Raw genomic sequence first — 22,225 nt, forward strand, 5'->3', positions numbered from 1 at the left:
TGTGATTGGCAGCGCATCAGATATGAATTTAACTGCCAGCCCCAGCGACACACCCCAGTGCCGGCCCTACAGTAATTTAACAGTGCCGGTCAGTAATTTACACTGCCTTGTGATTGTTAACTTGCGTGTGCCAGCAGCGCACCAGAAATGGATTTAACTGTACCGGCCCCAGCCAGGACGAGTTGCTGGGGTTGGCACAGTTAAATTCATTTCTGGTGCGCTGCCAGCATGCATAAGTTGACAACCACACGGCAGTGTAAATTACTGCTGAAGAGAGAAGGAAGCCAGACCACAAGAGGAAAATTGAGGCACGAAAGGGGGGGGGGGGGAAGGCGCAGCACTGATTATAACCATAGGCTTGCCCTCTTGATTTCCACTTCCCCTCCTGACTTCCTCCTCTAGCTCCACCTCCCAACTGGTCTGGCCCAGCAGTTCAATGTGTGCAGGGGTGGGGGAGCATGAATAACTCTCCTGCCTCTAGTAATATTCAGCACAGCCGCAGTGGTGAGGGAGGAAGATGACGAAGGTAGGGGGAATTATTTTATTTTCAATTTAATGTTTGAATTGTGTCAATTTTGAGAATTTTAATCTGCTATCTTTTGCACTGCACAGGAAGAAATATATTTGTTTATTTTTCTCTGGGGTTGTACTGCATGCAGAGTCTTGAATCTTAGGGTTTCTTTTTTATATATTAGTACTTTTAGTTTTTGGCCCTGTATTTGCATAGGGGTTATCTGTGTTCTGGTAGGAATGAATGTTGAGAAGCAAACAGTGTGCTTTGTGGTAGTTTAATTTTGTGGTTAACCATTATGGGCTCCTTTTAAGAAGGTACACTAGCATTTTTAGCGCACGCTACAATGCCGTGCGCACTAACCCCACGCTACATGGAAAATACTAGCGCCAGCTCTATGGAGGTGTTAGCATCTAGCATGCACGGCGTTGTAGTGCATGCTAAGCGTGCGCTAAAACCGCTAGCGTACCTTTGTAAAAGGAGCCCTATGTGTTAATAAGAGTATATTGTGTGTGTGTATATATATGAAAAATGAATGGAAAAAAATTGTGTTATAATTAGTACTATTATGGGGGCGGGGTCTGGGGTGGAGATTGGGCGGGGTCTTGCCTGCAACTTAGCCTGTGTTTTGGATTTCGGCCCTGTAGTGTGAATAGGTTTGACACCCCTGCTCTAACCTGAATCCTTATCTGATAAAGCCATTAAGGACTAGTGCTGTGCACAAAACCTAAGAAGGAGTAAGGCAGTGAAGCTTTTGTTTTTGTTTGTTTTGAATGATAAGCACTAACCCTGTCCCGGTAAGAGACCCGGGAGAGAGATTTGTAAACCCTGCTTTGAGTAGAGAGAAGGGAAAGACCTCTACTAAAATGTTTCAATTTGCCCTAGAGACAAGGGTTTGTTTTTTTTTCACAAACTGTTTGAGTTTCAAAGTGATTATTTTGTCCTGTGTGAAGCTGAAGATGATTATTTTGAATTGTAAATAATTGCGGGCACTCCCCACAGCACTGTTTGTGGTCAAGTTCTGGGTTTTTTTCTTGCGACAAGAGAAATAAAGAAATTGCTGACTATTATTTGGAGGCTCATAGGAATGAATAATCATGTGTCCATCCAGCTGTCCAGAAGTGTGCGCAACGGCTGACGGCACACCCTAGACCAGGGGTCTCAAACTCAAACCCTTTGCAGAGCCGCATTTTGGATTTGTAGATACTTGGAGGGCCTCAGAAAAAATAATGTCTTATTAAAGAAATGGCAATTTTGCATGGGGTAAAACTCTTTATAGTTTATAAATCTTTCCTTTTGGCCAAGTCTTAATAATAATATTGTAATTTATAGCTAAAGAGACATATGATCAAGAAACTGTTTTATTTTACTTTTGTGATTATGATAAACATACCGAGGGCCTCAAAATAGTACCTGGCGGGCCGCATGTGGCCCCCGGGCCGCATGTTTGAGACCACTGCCCTAGACTCTGTCCATATGTATACCTACCTTCAAACTACATGCCATTGGATTTAGGCACCATTTTATAGACTAGCTCATAGCCAGAATACTGGCATTTGTGTGCATATGATCATGTATGTGTATTCTTGCCTGAGTCTTCTAAAATTGTATTTCTTTTATGATTCCCCCCTGATGCAGACAACTATTTTTATGTTTATGCTTATTTAAGTCATGATATATCATTATTATTGATTCACAGGTCAAAGCAGTTTACACACTAACAAATACAATCTCAATAAAATGAAAGGAACGCTATTAAGTTTAGGAAAAGAATCACTCATAGAAGTGAGAGAGACAAACAGCCACACCTAACATACACCACCCGCCACTGCGTACAGGACCGATACATTAGTTAATAGATGACTTTAGTAGATCTTTTTTTATCTGTCTATCCATCTATCTATCCAGATTTGTATTCTGTACAATCCTGTTCTTGATGGATTACAAAATTCTTTGTTCCCATAATTGCTCTTGATTTTGTATTTTAAACATTTTGATGAATGATTTTTAAATGCTTTTTTAAAAAAATAAATGTATATTTTGATCTAATCATTAATGACACCTTTTGCTAGATATCTTCAGTGAAGCATCAGCAAACTCTTAAAATTGATTTTAACAACAGGGGGCAATATTCAAAAAGGGTTTAACCAGGAAGAAGAGGTGCCTGTCTGGTTAAACTCCACTGAGTGAGTGAGCCACTGATATCTAGCAGCAATTACCCCCTCCCCCTTTTACAAAAACATAGCACAGTTTTTAGCCCTAGCCGCGGTGGTAACAGCTCCGACGTTCATAGGAATTCTATGAGTGTCGGAGCTGTTCCCGCCATGGCTGGTACTAAAAACCGCCCTATGCTTTTGTAAAAGGGGGGTTAACTAGGTAGCGTCACTGAATATCCCTGACTACTGGCCATCCCCTAACTGCTTAGGTTAGGGGCACTCTGGGGACAGAGTTAGGATGAAGCGGCAGCTTAGCCAATTAACGCTGATATTCAGTTCACCAACCAACTGACTCCTTTCACTAAACAGTGGTAGAGGTTTCTACTGTGGGCCAGCAAGGTTAATGCTCCGACGCTCATAGGAATTCTATGAGGGTCAAAGCATACACCTCACTGGCCCGCAGTAGAAACCTCTACCACGGCTTTGTAAAAGCCAGAGTAAATGAACATATAAAATTAGGATAGCAAAAACACTGGCCTAACTTTGGGGTCCTTTTACTAAAGCGCGCTAACTGATTTAGCGCATGCTAATGATTAGCATGCGCTAAATGCTAATGCGTCCATAGAATATAATGGGCGCATAAGCATTTAGCGCACACTAATTGTTAGTGCATGCTAAACCGGCTAGCGCACCGTAGCAAAAGAGGGGAGTTTATGCACAGAGTTAACTGGGCAACAGTCTAAATATTGGCTGGGGCTTGGTTAACTTTTCAGTCAGCACACATATCCCAATATTCAGTGGCAGGAGCCACGCAGAGCCTGGCACTGAATGTCTGGGGGATAAGTGAGCCCACGGCTGGAAGCAGCTTGTTAGGTGTTTACTGCTGCAGGCTGAGTATTACCTCCATTACATTTAAGGAAATTATGATGCTTACGCTGCTGCCGTTGGGGGGGGGGGAACCCCCCTACTTACAAAGGAAACTGTAATTTTTCACTAAAACATAGGGGGAAATTACACTTTCCTCTCTAATGGGGGCATTCCCCCTCCCCAAACCCAACAGTAGCGCCAACACTTCTAAGTAAAATTGGGGGGTTCCTTCCTTTCCCCCCCTTCGAGCGCTTTGAAGTTACCTTTTAATCCGGCGCGCTGACATCCTGCGCGTATTTGTCTTAGCGGCTTTGTCATCAGCAACGCAGCAGAGGAACACCCGGAAGATAGAAGGCTGCGAAGCAGCCTGCCTAGATTGCTGCTGACGCTGCCAGTTTGTTATAAGGTATTTATTTCGGTCTCGCGGTTCAGATGGGAGGGAGAGATGAGTCGGGGGAGGGGGAAGCACTGCTGCTCTCGGCGACTAGGGCTTATTTTCGGGGGTAGGGTTTATATTAAGACCTACCCCGAAAATCATGCTAGGTCTTATTTTTGGGCTAGGTCTTATTTTCGGGGAAAAATGGTAGTAGCCCGTATTGATAACTGTGCCCCTATGTTTCTAAAATGGGTAAGATAAACATTTATATTCAAGCACATAAATGAGTATGTTGCTGTTCCATAACAGAAATGGTGCCCACCTTGAAGAAAGCCATAACCTTATGGCTGAAACGTCTGTTCTACCTACCCAGATGTGGCAAGACCCAGGCAACTGTAACAATCATGATGCCAGCCTAAGAGAACAATATTTTAGATGTTTTATTTATGCATTTATTTTTCTGTATAGTTCTCCCAGGTAAATTCAGAATGGTTTACATGAATTTATTCAGGTATTCAAGCATTTTTCCCTGTCTGTCCAGGCGGGCTCACAATCTATTTAATATATGTAATGTAATTTATTTCTTATATACCGCTACATCCGTTAGGTTCTAAGCGGTTTACAGAAAATATACATTAAGATTAGAAATAAGAAAGGTACTTGAAAAATTCCCTTACTGTCCCGAAGGCTCACAATCTAACTAAAGTACCTGGAGGGTAATAGAGAAGTGAAAAGTAGAGTTAGAGGAAAAATAAAAATAAAATAAACATTTTAACAAGACAGCATTGATCTAAATACTTTGGAAGGTAGAAGAGAGGAGAGAAAGGAATAGAAGCAGAAGGGGGAGCCGTTGAACAGTAGAATTCTGGAGAAATTTAAATGATAGAAATAGAACAAAACAAAGACAAAAGGCAAAACAATAGATAAGATTAAAGATAAATCATAAGCTGGAAAGAAAAATAAAATAAAACTTTGTCTTCAATCCACGGTTTCAGCGTCAGTGATGAAGTGGAGCAAGTAAGTTTAGGAGATATATATATCTGAAACAATGGGGGACCGAGTAACTTGCCCAGGTTCACAAGGAGCAGCATGGGTTTGATGCAGATGTTCATCCTACATATCAACAGCACATAAATGCCCATTTCTCCAAGTAGTTTAGAACAGGCTGTACATCAGATCCTATTCTTTTTTTTTTTTTTTAACTTTATTTGGTTTTTAATGCCAACAAAAAGTGCAATATAATTTTTATACAGATCCTGTTCTGAAATACTTGTGGAATGAGATGGTTCAACCAGGACATTTAAATTCCGGTTTGAACATCCTTTCTAAAATGGTGCTCCACATAAAAAGTAAGTGCTGTATATTTTGAGTTTCCATTTACCCCTGTCGCAAGTTAAACACATTCAACTTTCCTTTGGCCATTTAACGCAACCAAACGGGGCACTAACTGTACTGTTTGCTGGAAATAATTGCTGAGATGTACACTTTTAAACGTTGCTCGTAGGAGACATCTCGTTTGCCAATGGAGGTACATCTGATTCTACTTCAACTGGATTTTCATAGACATGCTCCACAGTATCCTCTTCACTCTGATACTTAGCAAAATTGACAAACACCTGCCAAAAAAATTAAATCATTATAATTAGTTTCAAATTTGATATACTGCCTAATTAACACATTCTCTTAACACTAATCATCATAATCAATTTAATCTTTAGTATCTTAGGGCCCCTTTTATAAAGCTATAAACTAAGCCATGGTAGAGGTTTCTACCGTGGCCCTGGGTGCTAAATGCTCTGATGCTCACAGGAATTCTATGAACATTGCAGCAGTTTCGGAGCATTTAGTGCCCTGGCCCACAGTAGAAACCTCTACCACAGTTTGGTAAAAGGGAGGGAGGTTATCCAGCTAAGTTTATAGAGGCCGAAAATAGACCAGATATCATACTCTATGGGGCTCATAATCAAAACGGAAATACGTCAAAAAACCGGCCTAAATCAGCACTTGGACGATCAGTAAGACAAGTCATCGAAATGCCGATAATTGAACTGGGTTTTGGACGTATCTCAAAATGATTTTGGCTTCTTCAGTGCTGCTGTACACCCAGAGCTAAAAGGGGTGTTTTAAGAGGAGTGGTGAGGGTGGAATTTGGGCGGGACGTGGGCCGACCTAGACTTAGTTGTACTGCAAGTATAATCAAAAGTTTAACCAGGCTGCCTAGACGGAACTTATACGTAGCAATTTAGGCGATGAAAACCAGGTCTAAGTTCCCAGAAGGTTTCCAAAGTGACCAGATAACCACTGTAGAGATGTGGTACAGACCCTCACACACTCCCCCAGTGACCACCGCCATAAAAATCGTAATAATAGCTTACCTGTCTCCAGAACATCAGCACCTGGCATAGGAAAGCCTAGTACAGCAGCACAGAGGTGTCTTAAGTAGTCTGGAACTATTGGGGTTGTAAACAGGTGGATTTAGTAGGTTTTTGGGGGCGTTTTGGGGGATTTACCATGACCTATAAGGGAGTTGTGGTATGATGTTTATTGGCACCCTTTTTGTGAAGTTCGTAGCAGTGCCCAGTAAGGTGCCCCACTACTGTGTTGCCATGTCTAGGTGTCCAGTCCATCACTTTGTTGGCCCCTCCCACATCCAAAAGGTCTTGTTCTAGGCGTTTTTGACTTGGACAAATTTTTGGATGAGAATGGGGTATAATGATAGACGACTTAGAGGTCTGACTGGTCAAAGTGCTGGACGTATAATTATACGATTTTCAAAAAAATATATTTTGGATGTATTTTTTGGGCATGGACTTTAGACACTGCCAACTTTGAGCGACTAGCAACTAAGGCCCAAAAAGGACTTAGACGTTTCTTTTGATTATGCCCCTCTGCGTTTACTAGGCTGTCCTAATAAATGAACTCAGTGCACCTAATTTGAGTCTTTCCTGTTTGCTAAGCCCTTTTTTTAGGATGGCCATAAAATAGCATTTTATTAATTGCTGAATTTCTGGCTATGTGCTAATGTCAGTATTAGGGGTCTTTTTACTACAGCGCAGTAGCTGTTTTAGCGTGCACTAAATTCTAATGTGTCTATAGGGTATAATGGACGTGCTAGCGTTTAGCGCACATTAAAACAGCTAGCGTGCCTTAGCAAAAGGACCCCTTATTGAGTGACAATTAAAAAATTAATGTGGGAGCACTTTCTGTCTCCTATATAGGAGATGGATAGGTTTTCCCATTAGATATTCATTATTCAGTTAGCACGTGCTGAATAGCACATCCATGCCTATTTTTTGCCCCTTTCAAAAAACATTTTCAAAATATTACTGCATGTTTAGCAGGCTCAGATGGAAAGCTTCAGCACTTCCTGCATTAGGCCATTTTTTGCTGCATTTGGAGCATGTTAGCACCTAATGCATTTTAGTAAAAGTTCCCTGATTTATGATAGAATTATATCAAATATATTACTTACTGATAAGAGAACTATTGATTGAAACAAATTGCAAGTTACTTCTCATTTTGTCATGGTCGTATATTTTTATCTCCACATCCACAAACGGCAGTCAAACGTTACAGCAGTAGTTCCCAAACCAGACCTAGGAGAAATCCCAATCAGTCAGGTTTTCAGAATATCGACAATGAATATTTGTGCAGAGATATTTGCATGCATCTCCTCCACTGCATGCAATTCTCTCTCATGAATATATATTGTAGATATTTCAAAAAGCCAGCTGATTGGAGATTGCCCCAGGACAGGATTAGGAACACCTAGAGATATATTTCAAAAAAGTATCTTGCTAAAAAGTTTCAATTTTAAAGTCTAGTTATTTATAAGAACATACATAGTTTATTTAAATTTTGATTAAACGCTTCTCCAGAGGTACGAAGCATTGTACATAGTAATTTAAAATAGATAGGAGATGAACATATTAAATAATTAAACATTAAACAACAAAACAGACATACTTATGACGTGAAAACATTAGGAGAAAAAGGAAGAACTACAATTTTTTACAAAAGAATACATAAAAGGAAAATACAATAGTCATAGGGTTCCTTTTACAAAGGTGCGCTAGCATTTTTAGCGCATGCACCGGATTAACTACCGCCTGCTCAAGAGGAGGTGGTAGCAGCCAGCGCGTGGCATTTTAGCGTGCACTATTCTACGCGTTAAGACCCTAACGCACCTTTGTAAAAGGAGCCAATCAATATCACAAGTAGTAGCAGGTCATTTAAGTCAGTGGTTCTCAAACCTGTCCTGGGGGACTCCGGGTTTTCAGGATATGCCTGACCAGATTTGCATGCCTCCCACCTCCATTATTTGCAAATCTCTCTTAGGTATATCTATTAGGGACATTTTGAAAATCTGACTGTCTGGGGGTCCCCCAGGATAGGTTTGAGAACCAGTGATCTAGGTCAAAAAAGATATTCAAAACTGAAACGTTCAAAATTTGCACATCACAAGCCATGTGATGTCATCATGTGATAATAATAATAATAATAATTTTATTTTTGTATACCGCCATACCCTGAAGAGTTCTAGGCGGTTCACATCAATTAAAATAGAGTTACAAGTGGTTCACATCGATTAAACAGAATAACAGCGGTTCAAGACCAACTTGATCAGAGTTGCCAGGGGGGAGGGGGAGGAGGTGAGGGGGGAGGTTTATTTAGTTAGGAAGGGGCATTAAGGATCCTGGTCTTGGAAGAGGTGGGTTTTGAGCATTTTTCTGAAGCCGAGGTAGTTGGGGGCCTTGAGGGTCATTTGGGTTAGCCATGGGTTTAGCTTGGCAGCTTGGAAGGCGAAGGTTTTGTCAAGGAATTTTTTAGAGTGGCATAGTTTTAGGGAGGGGTAGGCGAAGAGTTGAATTCTGCGGGTGTTCTTGATGATGTGATTCAGGAGGAAGTGAGGGATGATGTAGCTTGGGGATAAACCAAACACTGTTTTATAGACTTCAAAATGCATCCCACAAGACCCACTCCACAGATGTCAGGCAAACTTAAGTCCCCAATCTCTACAGGTCTTGTATATAGTCCAGGCTTTTACTATTCAGAAGAAACACAAACTTCACCTCTATCTTCTGCAGTGCTGGAACCTGCTTAGCTTGAGCAGAGTCCTTAAACCAAATTCCTGACTGCAGCGGCAGCCATCTTGGACAAGAGAGAAAAAAAAACTTCCAGCAGGGCAACAGAGAAATAAACCTCATAAGGTCCAATACTTGGGAAAGTGTGAAAATAAAACTTCCCCCTTCCAGAGCACACCATCAGCTCTAATTAAATTAACTCAATCCAGAGTCCTGGCTTCAGCCAGCAAAAAAATAAAAACAAATTTCTTTTTTTTTCCCCCAAAACCACAAGCAAGCTTAACTTACTTCCATGGCTTCCACCATAGGTTGTTCAGGCATGATTCCCACATCCATGGCTTCAGACCCATTCTTTCCTGCCAGCTCACTGTCCTCCTCAGGACATACCATATCAATGTCTTCTGGCAGTTGGGGCTGCAGCAGCTCCTCCTACATGGGAGCTTCCCCATGCTGCTTCTCTGACTGAGTCTCCTAGGCATCTAAATCTTGCAGAGCTACGCCCAGCCCTGAGCGGGGGTTGGTCTCTCCTCAGCTTTGACTGCCTCCCAACTTGTTCAGCCAGCAACTTCAAAATGGATGCCCTTAAAGGGACAAAGTCCTGTTTTCCCTGGCTGTGCTTGTAAAGTAGTGCAGATAGTGTTCTTTGCCTAGTGTTTGGTCTGGGCTCAGCGGAGTCACAATACTCGGGATTCTGCCCAGCAGAGACACATTGATCTACCTTAACCAGCTTAATGGGGTTATTTCTGTGTCCTTTAACTGGCACAAGGCTGGCACTGGAGTCAGACTTGCGACAACATCCAATTAGTGGTCATACATAGATATTCAATGCCAGGAGCCACATAAGCCCCAGCATAGAATATTGGGGTTTAGTTCAGCCTGTGGCTGGAAACACTTTATCAGCTGAATATCAACCCCCATGTTTATAATTAGGACCACCTTTTATTTGCCCTTTTTGAGGCAGCTTGACACCCCCCCCCCCCCACATACACACAGTAGTACCACAAGACTACCACTAGGAGTTTCCGATACCATTTTGAAAATGACATTGGCTGGGGCAGGAGAAACTGGGGATCACTCTTGCCCTAAATCCCTTAGATCACAGGGATTATATATAAGGTGACCATATGTCCCATTTTGAACGGGATTGTCGTGTTTTGAGATCCCCTGTCCCGTTGTCCCCATGCACAGCTTCAGGATGCCAAAATGTCCCGTTTTCAGGAACAGCGACCCAAAGCTGTGCGTGGTGACAATGGGACAGGCGGTAACTTCCCCTCCCTCCAGCGCCAAAGCTGAAGCCAGCCCCACCCGGACTGTCCTCCGCTGCTGCTGCCTACTGCCACTTCAAACACCCCCCCAGTCCGCTGCCACTGCTGACCGCTGCCAGCCCCAACTAAAGAGAAGGAAGGTCCAGGCACATCAATTCTGACGTCAGAGAGGAAGTTCCGGGCCAGTCAATCGCTGCCTGACTGGCTTGGAACTTCCTCTCCAAAGTCAGAATTGACATCAGGGAGAAGGCTTCTGGGCCAGCGCCTGGACCTTCCTTTCTTGCGGTGCCCGTCCTTCCTGGTGCCGAGGCCGCGAATAGGCTGGAGATATGCGTGGCAAATGTGCTGCCCGCCAAAGGCAGTGGCGAGAGATTGTGAAAAGGAGCCCCTACTAAGCAGTTTTGTAATATCCTGGAAATACTGCTTATCAGTTACACTGTGTAAGCCTTTGAGAGGTAAGGACGAGCCCCCTAGCACTTCCTCTTGCCCTCCTCCCAGATCAGGCACAGCCCTTTTGTGCCTTCCTCCCGGCTTATGGGCAGTCTCGTGGCTGCCTCTCTTTTCTCCTTCCTCTGTTGCATGCACAACCCTCCACTGTCTACACAAGCTGCTTACGCCGTAAGAAGGAGGAGCTGCAGTGCAGCAGCACAAGAGTATTTTGCGATCCATTCTTTATGCTTTGGCGAGTCGAGTTTTAAACAACGTCCTCCTGAAAGTAATAAAATAAAAATAGCCTGTCTTGGTCTAAGTTGGAGAAATGTTGCCACTTGCTTCTCTTCTCCTGATAAAAATTTCCTGAGTAACATGGCCTTTCTAAGGGGCCCTTTTACCAAGCTGCTTGACATGGCCGTTAATACAACCCCCCCCCAAAAAAAAAAAAACCCAAAACCAATAACCAGACAAAGATGGCCTTAGCATGTGGGAAAAACACGCACATGGATGCATTAAGGCCACTTTTTGCCGCCCCTGACTAGAGTTACCATATGGCTCCAGAATAGGGTTACCAGATTTCTTCATGAAAAAAAACAAGGACATGTGGCCCTTCCTCAGTCCACCTCCAACCGCACCCCAACACAAGCCATGTGATGTCATCGTGTCACATTCACGCCTCTTCAGAGGCCTTCCAAACTTAAAGTGACCAGATCCCCAGTCCCGTTGTCCCCCCACACACAGCTTCAAGATGCCAAAATGTCCCATATTCAGAGACGGCGTCCTGAAGCTGTGTGTGGGAACAACAGGACAGGCAATCGCGGGAGAATGGGCTCTCTCCCTGCTTCCCCGACCGCTGCCGCAACTCAACCGCAGGAAAGGCATGTCTAGGCGCCGGCCCAGAAGCCTTCTCCCCGACGTCAATTCTGATGTCAGAGACGAAGTTCCAGGCCCAGAACTTCCTCTCTGACGACAGAATTGACGTTGGGGAGAAGGCTTCTGCGCCAGCACCTGGACATGCCTCTGTGTCATACTTTTAAAATGGAACGCATGGTGGCCATGCAACAGGGACATTATAAGAAGTTTATGGATATTTGGGAGCCATTGACAAAATTCTGTAAGCGTGATTGTTGATTTTCCCCTTTGATAATACATGTCCAGGGTGGGTGGGAAGATATTTTAAATTTTGAGTATAAATTTTTGGATAAGTAGAAGAGGGGAAGATATATGTATTTGTTATGGAATATAATTCTGATTGAATTTAAGTGCTGTTAAAGTATAAGATGACTGTATAATATGTTGCACTTATTTTTGGCTTAAAATGAATAAAGATTTTTTAAAAAAGATATTGTGTATACATGAAAAATGAATGGCGGGATTGAGGGTGGGGTTAGGGCAGGATTGGGGACGGGGTGAAAATTAGTAGATGTCCCCTTTTGAGGAAAATAATAAATGGTCATGTTATGTATATAGGTAGGCTTGGAAAGAGGGGGTATGGAAGGGTGGGGGTCATTGGCAGGGAGTGGAGCTCTTTGGAGTTTTGTGACTAGGATTCTATTTGAAAGAATGTGCTATGGGGGGATGTGCTATGTGCGGATGATACAAGAGGAGTTAAGCTGCAATTCTGAACTAACACAGTTAGTGACTGTTACAGTGAATTCAGGTGCTGTAAAAGCCCAATGTTTGCTGTACCTTAATAACTACTCCCTTCAGTGATAGAAATAAATTTCATATTAGGTATTCTTCTATTATTTGGTCCCAGCACACTGTATGTTTGTTTTTGAAAAGAATTTTTTGTAAGAATTTTTTTATAAAACCACATTAGCATAATGATTGCATACTTTTAAAATGAATTCATATGTGCTGGCCCAGATACATTTAATTGCATTTTGAATAATCAAAAATATGTAAATAATTAACAACAAAGGAAAGTGCAGGTTCTTAGATGCCACCTTTGTTATGATTAACTCCTTAATCTACTTGTAGTAATTATTTTTTATTTCTCCTTGTCCCCCCACATTTTACTAGGAAAACAACACAGAAAAGTCTTTATTCCATAGTCTACAGAAATCATAATTTGATTTGTGTTACCGCTTGTAGTACATAAAAGGCCTCCTTGAAAACACTGTCCACAATGTTTCTTGGCATGTTCAATGAGTTAATTGTCCTGGAAATAATCTCACTCAGCCCAGAACATATCCAGTGCCTCCCCCTCTCCCCCAGCCCCTGCTCGGCAGGTTGTTTCATCCCTCAGCTGTATAAAATACATCACTTGCTCATTCATGGGTTGAAGTGTGCTGTGGACTGTTCTGAATCTTATTATCTTCAACTTAATGTTTCATTATCTCGAGCAATACAAGGATATTAGAATTTGATTGCTGGTTCTCTTTGGAGATTATATCATTTGCGTTGCTATCCCCCCTCTGCATTTTAAATTGTATTTTTATACAACTAGTTACATTTATATTTCATTTAAATCTGATCTTTCAATCTATCGGGGTGATAAGTGTGGTAGGAGAATTCGATTTGCTAATTAGATTTTCTTTAAATAGCACAGCTAACTCCTCCTTTCCTTCACCCATTTAGTACTCTAATAGTAAGAAAAATAATAGAAACCTCTAATTTTTTATCTTTTCAGAAGCAAATGGGCAATCCATTTAGACACCCTGAGGGCAGGTGGTAGGAACATATTCTCTAACAGAAGCTAGGCGCCCAAGAGCAGTTACAGAATGTTAGTGTATTGGTTTGCTTAAGATTTAAATGCCACACCATATATGTGTATATAACTTGAATAATACACTTCAATCCCCTAAAGCTCTCTTTGGACCTCTTTTACTAAGGTGCGCTAACTGATTAGCGCACGTTAATCAATTTAGCGTGTGCTAAATGCTAACATGTACATGTTAGTCTATGGACGCGTTAGCGATTAGCGCATGCTCAGTTAGCATACCTTAGTAAAAGAGGGGGGTTATTACCATAGAACCTCAGCAACACCACTCTAGCCTCAAACAATTCATTGCCTTAAGCTTTACGTGTCCTTTTGTCATAGGTTTTTTTACTTAACTTTGTGGTCGCATAGATAGGGATTAATACTGAGCCAACATGTTTCGCCACAAACTTTTTCAAGGCATAATCCCTAATCTGTCATCCATCATCCTGTTAGATCACTTTTCCAACATGAAGATCTAACACGTAAAGCTTAAGGCAATGAATTGCTTGAACTTAGAGTGGTGTCGCTGAGATTCTAAGGTAATTAAGAGTGCTTTAGGGGACTGAAGTGTGTTATTCAAGTTATATCCAAATACATGGAGGAGTGGAGGAACGTAAATCCAAAAAAATACAGAGTAATAACTCCACTTGTTAGAGCATGGCACTATAGCATTTTTTTTAACAGGAAAGAAAAAGCCTCGGTACTAGTGAACCAATTACTTCAGGCTCTACTTAACTGACATCATAGGCATAAACAACTTTCCTGTAGTAATGCAAGGGAGAACGCTCTGGTAAGTATTACATGAAAAACATGTGGCCAGAGCATTCTCCCTTGCGTTACTACAGGAAAGTTGTTTATGCCTATGATGTCAGTTAAGTAGAGCCCGAAGTATTTGGCTCACTAGTACTGAGGCTTTTTCTTTCCTGTTAAAAAAACACTATAGTGACAGTGCTCTAACAAGTGGAGGTGTTATTCTGTATTTTTTTGATTTATTCAAGTTATATGCACACATATGGTGTTAGAAAGAACCCCAAGCTACGAAAGAGTGCTGGACATATTACAAATAAGATTTAAATGCCTGCATGTACACCAGCCATAGCCAGCCCTAGACTAAATGTGGCAAGAATGTGTGTAACCTACAGTATTATTCTTTGATCCTAACAAACTGGGTTTGATACCCACTCCTTGAGAGGACTTAAAGGGTTTCATAATCAAGGAGTGGTAGATGCTCAGAAAAGTCTTGAGGTTAAGAAAAAAGCACCTTCTGACCATGGGCACTAGCCTGATGATTTTATTTATTTATTTATCTTTTATTGGTGATATTTTTGTATGAGAGTATTATAGACTGCTATTTTATTTGGTATATTTTATAAGTTTGATATGGTTAAGATGTAATTTCTTTATACGCTATAATAAAACCCTAAGTGCATATGCTCACTTCAAACTTCTTGATCCCTGCGTCCATGATCCATACATCCATGCCAGTAGAATGAGCCTGTGGCGTTTTCTGTGCAGCGGTTTTCTGGCTCCTACTGCGCATGCAGAGGCATGCAGTTTGAAATAGCGACCACCACGGCAGTGACTCCCCCTCCTGCCCTCACTCCACTTCCCCCTCCTGCCCAAACTCTGTCTAAGAGGACCACGGACACAAGAAGGCGGAGAACACGGTGGAAACTCCCCCCTCCCGCCCTCACTCAGTCTAAAAGGACCACGGACACAAGAACGGAGAGAAGGTAAGGGAAAAGGGGTACTTCCACAAATGTCCAGGCCTCAGCACGAGGCCGGACTGCAACGGAAGCAGCCGCGGTTTGGGAGCAGGTAATGATGGACAGGGGGAGCAGGGAAGGGGTGCTGCTGGACAGTGGGGATGTAAAAGGTAGGGAGAAGGGCTGCTTCTAGATAGGGGGAGCAGGGAAGGGGTGCGGCTGAATAAGGGGGAAGTAAAAGGAAGGGAGAAGGGCTGCTGCTGGACAGGGGGAGCAGCAAAGGGGTGCTGCTGGACAGGGGGGAGGTAAAAGGAAGGTAGAAGGGCTACTGCTGGACAGGGGGAGCAGGGAAGGGGTACTGCTGGACACGGAGGAGGTAAAAAGAAGGGCTACTGCTGAACAGGGGGAGTAGGCAAGGGGTGGTGGTGGATAGCCAAGGAGAGAGAAAGGCAGAAAGAAAGAAAAGACAGACACACACATCTATTCTAGCACCCGTTAATGTAACGGGCTTAAAGACTAGTTGTACATATTTTTTATTCTACATACATAACATATATATTCTACATACATAACATTATATAACATCAGTTACCAAATAAATTTCATGAACAACAATACAAAATAAAGTGCTCAGTGAACCATCAACCGGCTCTTAGCCAGAATATCACAGAACCCTACATATGAAAGGTTTAAATCTTATATTCATCATATTCTGTTGACTTTTATTCTTCTTTATGTTCTCAAAGTCCGTTTTAAAGATTCAATTAGTTCTAATCACTCTTATTGCATAGTTCAGGTTCCTGTTCGGCACAGCCGTGCCCAGTGTGAAGTAAAGTGTCTTAGGGCTCCTTTTACTAAGCTGTGGTAGCATTTTTAGCATGCACGGAAAAACTAATGCCAGCTCAATGGAGGCGTTAGCATCTAGCGTGCGCCGAGCGCGTGCTAAAACCTCTAGCGCAGCTTAGTAAAAGGAGCCCTAAGTGTTCGTGAATAGTATCAGTTAAAATCTGTCTTCTAAAGATGCCTCCAACTCAAGCTAAGTTTCAACACAATCGTCATCAAGGAGGTTTTAAGAGTTACTGCTAAACAAGATTTTTCATACGTCTCATCAGTTGAGATCTCCAGCTGGGTGAAACAACTTGGTGAAAAGATCCTGCCTGGGCTGGCTACAAGCAGTCTGTTTACAGTGCTGCCTCTGCTGATCGGCTGCCACTGCTGCTTCAAGAGAGCCACAGATAAGTGAAGGGGGTCCATCAGAGGCCAGACCCATGCGGAGGGAGGGCAGACCCCAGGGGGGCAGGGGGGAAGTGGACCAGAAGTGTGTGTGGAGGGAGGAAGGGACATGGATACTGAACCTGCAGGGTGAAAGGCAGGAGAGGGGAGATAGATTGATGGATGCTGGACCCATAAGTGAGTGTGGGGAGAGAGAAGGAGAGATAGAAAGTGCCTAAGACCAGAAAGGAGGGTGGATAAGAAGGAAAAGATCCTGGACCTACAAGTGGGGGTAGGGGGATGCTAGAGAGAGGAATAGAGAGTGACTCAGACCAGAAAGGTGAGGTGGGAAGGGAGACAAACTATTTTTTAATAGTAACTCTCAAGCAACCAGAAGCTATATTTATCCGACATCTACCAATCCCCATGGGTGTTGGATAACTGAGAATTGACTGTATTTACACAAAACTGGAAACCTGTGAAAACCCTTTCAAACATTACAACACCAATTGATTCCACATTTAAAACATACACACACTACCCTTCTCTATTGAGAATATTGGCCATGGTGAATGGTACCATGGTAAGGCCAAGGGATATCTGGTGGCATAATCTACTATAACAAGAAGCCTTTAGTAGTTCAATCCAATGTTCTCACTAGATCTACAGCTACTCTCTCTAGGGGATTCTGCATAATGGGTAAAGAAATCAGTGGGCAATTTTCAGGAATTCATTGGGGAAACTTCTGATACTCTGGTCAGGAATGACAATAATTCTGCAAGCCAGAAAAATCAGGCAGCGAGCTGATCCAAAGTCCCTGCCTCAGCAAAGTGACCAGTCAAAGTGTGAGAATGGGCCATGATTAGTAGGAATCTTCTAAACACAGTGGGAATCATTACTTTTTTTTTCTTTTTCTTGTACCCCATCTCTAGTTACCCGAAATAAAAGATTATTGCTTACTTCAAACCTGGGGTATATCAGATCACGCTTGGGTGTGGTTGCAGTGGACGCCCCCGGGGCAGCCCTCGCAGTCCCGTCAGTGGAGATATCCTCTTTGGCTGGGCCAGGACCCCAAGTTCTATGATTCGTTGGTGGCGTGTTGGAAGGATTATCGCTTTCATAATGATCAACACCGGGAGGACCCTGTTCTTTTTTGGGAAACTGCTAAGGCGGTTCTTCGTGGGCATATTATTAATTATGTTTCGCAAGCCAAAAAGAATCGGGATCGGGAAATTCTTCATTTGTCCCGGCTGCTGGGGACTCTTCGTCGAGCGTATGGCCGTCAGCCCACTGATGTCAACCGGCAGGCCTTGTTGGACGTGCAGGTCGTGTTGAATGAGAAACTTCACCAGCGGGCAGCTAAGAGTCTGGCCTATTACAAATATCGTCTTTATGCTTATGGTAACAAATGCGGTCGCCTCTTAGCTCGTTTGATTTCTCACAGGGAGAGCAGACAGACAATAGTAGCCCTTACATCTTCGGATTCCAGGCCTATTACGGCTGCTGCGGACATTTGTCAGGCTTTTCGGGACTATTATGCTCAGCTATATGCAGAGCCTTCGGTGCAGGGTCTCCCGGGGGAGCTGTATTTGGATTCTTTGGATTTACCTGGTTTGGACCCGGCCCATTTGGAAACGCTGAATGCCCCATTGTCGGAAGGGAAGGTGGATTCAGTTATTCGTCATAGCCCGACTTTGAAGGCGCCGGGCCCTGACGGTTTTCGGGTGGAATTTTATAAGTTGTTGCGGGAAGAAATTGTCGCGCCGCTTACAGCTATGTTCAATGTCATGGTGGATGCGGAGGCTATGCCGGCTTACCTTAACTTGGCTCAAATTATAGTTCTGCCTAAGCCGGGGCGTGACCCCGCTAGGGTGGAATCTTATCACCCTATTTCCCTGCTCAATTGCGAGGTGAAGATCTTGGCTAAGGTTCTGGCCAATCGGTTGGCTTGTGTTCTTCCTGAGCTTCTTCATGAGGCTCAGGTTGGGTTTGTGTGGGGCCGTTCGGTCGAGAAGAATTTGAGACGCATTCTTGCCTCTTTGGAATTTTGTGCACGCCGCCAACTGCCGTCGCTTATGGTCAGCTTTGACGCAGAAAAAGCCTTTGACCGGGTGCGTTGGGATTTTTTATTTGCCACCTTGGCCAAGTATGGGTTTGCGGGCCGTTTTGTTTCGGCGTTGAGGGCCTTGTATGCTTCTCCAACAGCGGCCCTTATGGTGAACGGTTGCAGCTCTTCGTTGTTTGATATCTCCCGCGGAACGAGACAGGGTTGTCCTTTGTCCCCACTTTTGTTTATTCTCACTTTGGATCCCCTGCTGCGTGCGATCCATTTGACTCCTGAGGTGCAGGGGGTTTCTTTTGGTTCCCTTTGTTTTAAGGTGGCGGCTTTTGCGGGCGATCTTTTTGTTCATCTTACGGACCCGCAGCGCTCGTTGCCGGCGTTATTGGAAACGATTCAGGAGTATGGGGACTTTGCGGGTCTTCGTCTGAACTTGGGGAAGTCGGAGGCTTTGTCCACATCGCCTATCTTGCGGAATAACTGGGGGGCTTCATTTCCGCTGCGTTGGGCGACGGATTCCTTTTGTTATCTAGGGATTCGGCTCCCGGCTTCTCTTGGTCGTCTTTATTCTTTGAATGTCGGGGCGCTTTTGGATCGCACGTCGCAGCAGTTAGATCGTTGGAAAGATTTCCCCCTTTCTTTGTTGGGGCGCGTGGCGGTGATTCGCATGGTCATTTTTCCCCAGTGGCTCTACGTACTCAGGATCCTCCCACTGCGTCTTCTCAAGAAAGACTTGAGGAGCCTGCGACGGGTTTTGGCTCGGTTTTGTTGGTGTGGGAGGAAACCTCGTTTGCGTTATGATCTACTGGTGGGGGGGTGGCAGCAGGGAGGTCTTGGTATTCCGAATTTTGGTTTATATAATTTAGCATGTCTTTTGCGGCATCTTAAGGATTGGTTGTTTGGAGATTCTCAATATACCCCCACCTCGCTTGAGACTATTCTGTACGCCCCGTATTCTCTCCTTGCCTTGCTTCACATGCCAGGGGGACCTTGCCACGGGAGGTTCGGGGCTCAATTCTTTTGGCTTCCATGCGTGGGGCATGGGAGGGTCTGGTTAGGCGCCTGGGGGGGGGACCCGCGGGTGTCTGCTCTGTTGCCCCTGATGGGCAATCCGGATTTTGTACCTGGCTCGGACAATTCGAGTTTCCGTCGTTGGAAAACGTTGGGATTTTGTTTGGTAGAACATCTGCTGACCGTCGATGGAGATCTGCGTACTTTAGCGGATTTGAGGAAGAGGTTGGGGCGATGCTGGGGAGACACTTTTGCTTACTGTCAAGTTAAACATTATATTCTCACGCTTCCCCGGACTGCCCTTCAGCACCCGTTGGGGGCTCGTATTAGGGATCTGTATGCCCGGGTTGAGCCTTTTCAGACTTCGGTGTCCGCTTTATATCAGGCTTTGCTTTCTTTTGAGGCTCCTAGGAACTGTCTGGGGGTTCGGGATAGTTGGGCCTCGGAGCTCCATCTAGACCTTGGTACTTGGGAGGTTTCCCGGAATCTGGCGGGCTTGCCGCGTTTAATTTGAGGAGCCATGTTGCAGGAATGTTATGCTTGTATTTTGTATAGAGGGTATATCACCCAAGCTCAACTATTCAAATTTGGGGGTGTTGCTTCTCCCCTGTTTCTCAAATGTGGTCGGGATCCAAACACGTTTGCGCATGCTTTGTGGAATTGTTGGTGTACGCAGGCTTTTTGGGCTGAGGTTATCTCTTATTTGAGCTCGCTTTTGGAGTCGTCGGTAGAGGGCAAGGTTGAGCAGGTGGTACTGGATTTACCGGGAGCTTTTCGTTCCTTGCTTCCGGGGGCTCGATGGCTGTGTCGTAAGGTGTGTCTCCTGGCCCGTCGTTGTATTATGCAGCAGTGGACCTCCTCGAATCCTCCGTATTTTTGGCATTTGAGAGCTCTTCTTCATGAGTTGGTTCTTCAGGAAGCTCGGGAGGTGGGGGGTTCCCTTAAGCGTCGGCGGAGCTTTCTGTTGATTTGGAATCCTTATGTCAATTCTTTGTCTCCTAGGGGACGTGGCCTGCTTCTGAACACCTTGACTTGAAGTGGCTTTCTCCTGGCTGGTTCTGGATCTCGACATCTCTCTGCTCTGGGGTCTAGGGTTTGGGAGGGGGGGTTGTGGAGGGGTTCTGTTTAGAGGAAGGGGGATGCCTAGTTGGTTTTGTTGTCCTAGGGTCATCAGAGTCCAGACCCTGGGGGGGGGAATTTGGTTTGTGCTTTTTTATGTCGGGCGTTCCACTTCCGTAGGGGGGGCGGGGGGGGGGTGCTGGTGAGGGTGGGTTGGGGGGAGGCGGGATTTTGAGATGGTGGGGTATTTTTCTGGGCTGGTATTTTTGACATGCTTCTGTATGATTGTCTGGGTTTATGCAGCCACTGTATCTTTTTCTCAGTGCTGGCATTTGTTGTTGCTGTATTCACTGCTGCGTGCCTTCTCTTTTTTCATGTCAATAAAAAATTGTTACAATCTAAGCCATGGTAGATGTTGCTACCATGACCTGCAGCGCTAAATACTCCAATACTGCTCCAACACTCCTAGGAATTCTATGAGTATCAGAGCAGCGTTGGAGCTTTTAGCGCTCTGGGCCACAGTAGAAACCTCTACCGCACTTACCCCCTCTTTTACTAAGGTGTGCTATGCTTTTTAGCACATGCTAAACACTAACGCGTGCATGTTATCCTATGGACACGTTAGCGGTTAGCACATGTGTTGATTTAGCATGTGCTAAATGAACGCTAAAACGCTTGGCACTGTGAAAAGAGGGCCTTAGTAAACGGGGGGTGAGGGCAATTTAGAAAATATGGCCATATAGAACATAAGAAGTTGCCTCCACTGGGTCAGACCAGAGGTCCATCAGTCCAGCAGTCCGCTCCTGCGGCAGCCCATCAGGTCCATGACCTGTAAGGTGATCCTTTGTCTAAAACCCTTCAATCCCCTTTATCCTTCTATCCTTTCATAATCCTATCTCTACCTCTATCTGTATCCCTCAATCCCCGTATCCTTCAGGAATTTATCCAATCCTTCTTTGAAACCCCATAATGTATTCTGTCCTATCACAACCTCCGGAAGCGCATTCCAGGTGCCCAGGATAAATTCTGTTATAGACCATGTTCTTAAAGGCACAGTAATGCTGTTGATTTAGTAAGTGTCAATCTTACCTGATCAAGAGTTGTCTGGAAAACGGAATAATCTTCAATATTCAGCTGTTCTTTGTTGTCGGTGAAGGCACTGAAAATATTTGACAAGCACGTGTGGCCAGATGGTAGCCGATACTGCAGAGTATTATGATGTTTTTCTTTAAGAACACTGCCAGGGAAGGTGTTTTCAACAAATTCTTCAACTGATGTCAATTGTGGAGTTGAACCAGCAACTCTCAGTATCACTGTGTACCCGTCTCCAAATCTAGAAACAAACATAATTGATTTGTATATACACATCTTTATGTCACTATATACACAAGCATAAACACATATATAAACATTAAATACATAGATAGATAGATGGCAATGTTATTGTAGAGAAATTTGTTGTAGAGGGTAGTAAATGAACATCTATAATGAATGAAAGCATAAGGACAAAATATACTAACTGCAATTTAGCATATGTTGTATGTACTGTACAGTATGATCCAAGGCCCCTGCAGAAAGGTGTATATAGGGAGAACCACAAGACCTGTGAAAGTCCATTCAAATGAGCATACATCCAAAATTAACCATGAATATTTAACTATTCCTTTGGTATCCCATTGGATAAAATGTAACCATCACATTTCTAATATCCTATGTATAATTTTAGACAAGATGGAAGTTGGGTGGATGAATGTACATTTTGGAGAGACTATTGAACTAT

General features: G+C 43.8%; 1 protein-coding gene across 1 annotated transcript in view; it reads right to left on the reverse strand.

Annotated features, from left to right (window-relative positions):
* Nucleotides 1-4,862: 4,862 nt before the first annotated feature.
* LOC117345793 (phospholipid-transporting ATPase ABCA1-like) overlaps nt 4,863-22,225 on the reverse strand; it is an 815,268-nt gene continuing 797,905 nt past the window's right edge. The window contains exons 49-50 of the mRNA XM_033914956.1: nt 21,535-21,778; nt 4,863-5,526 (exon numbers count right to left, since the gene is read on the reverse strand). Coding sequence (XP_033770847.1) covers nt 5,398-5,526; nt 21,535-21,778 — 373 coding nt within the window. The 3' untranslated portion in view covers nt 4,863-5,397. The remainder of the gene's footprint in view (nt 5,527-21,534; nt 21,779-22,225) is intronic.

Source organism: Geotrypetes seraphini, chromosome 1 (genome assembly GCF_902459505.1).
Source record: "Geotrypetes seraphini chromosome 1, aGeoSer1.1, whole genome shotgun sequence".
Lineage (NCBI taxonomy): Eukaryota > Metazoa > Chordata > Amphibia > Gymnophiona > Dermophiidae > Geotrypetes > Geotrypetes seraphini.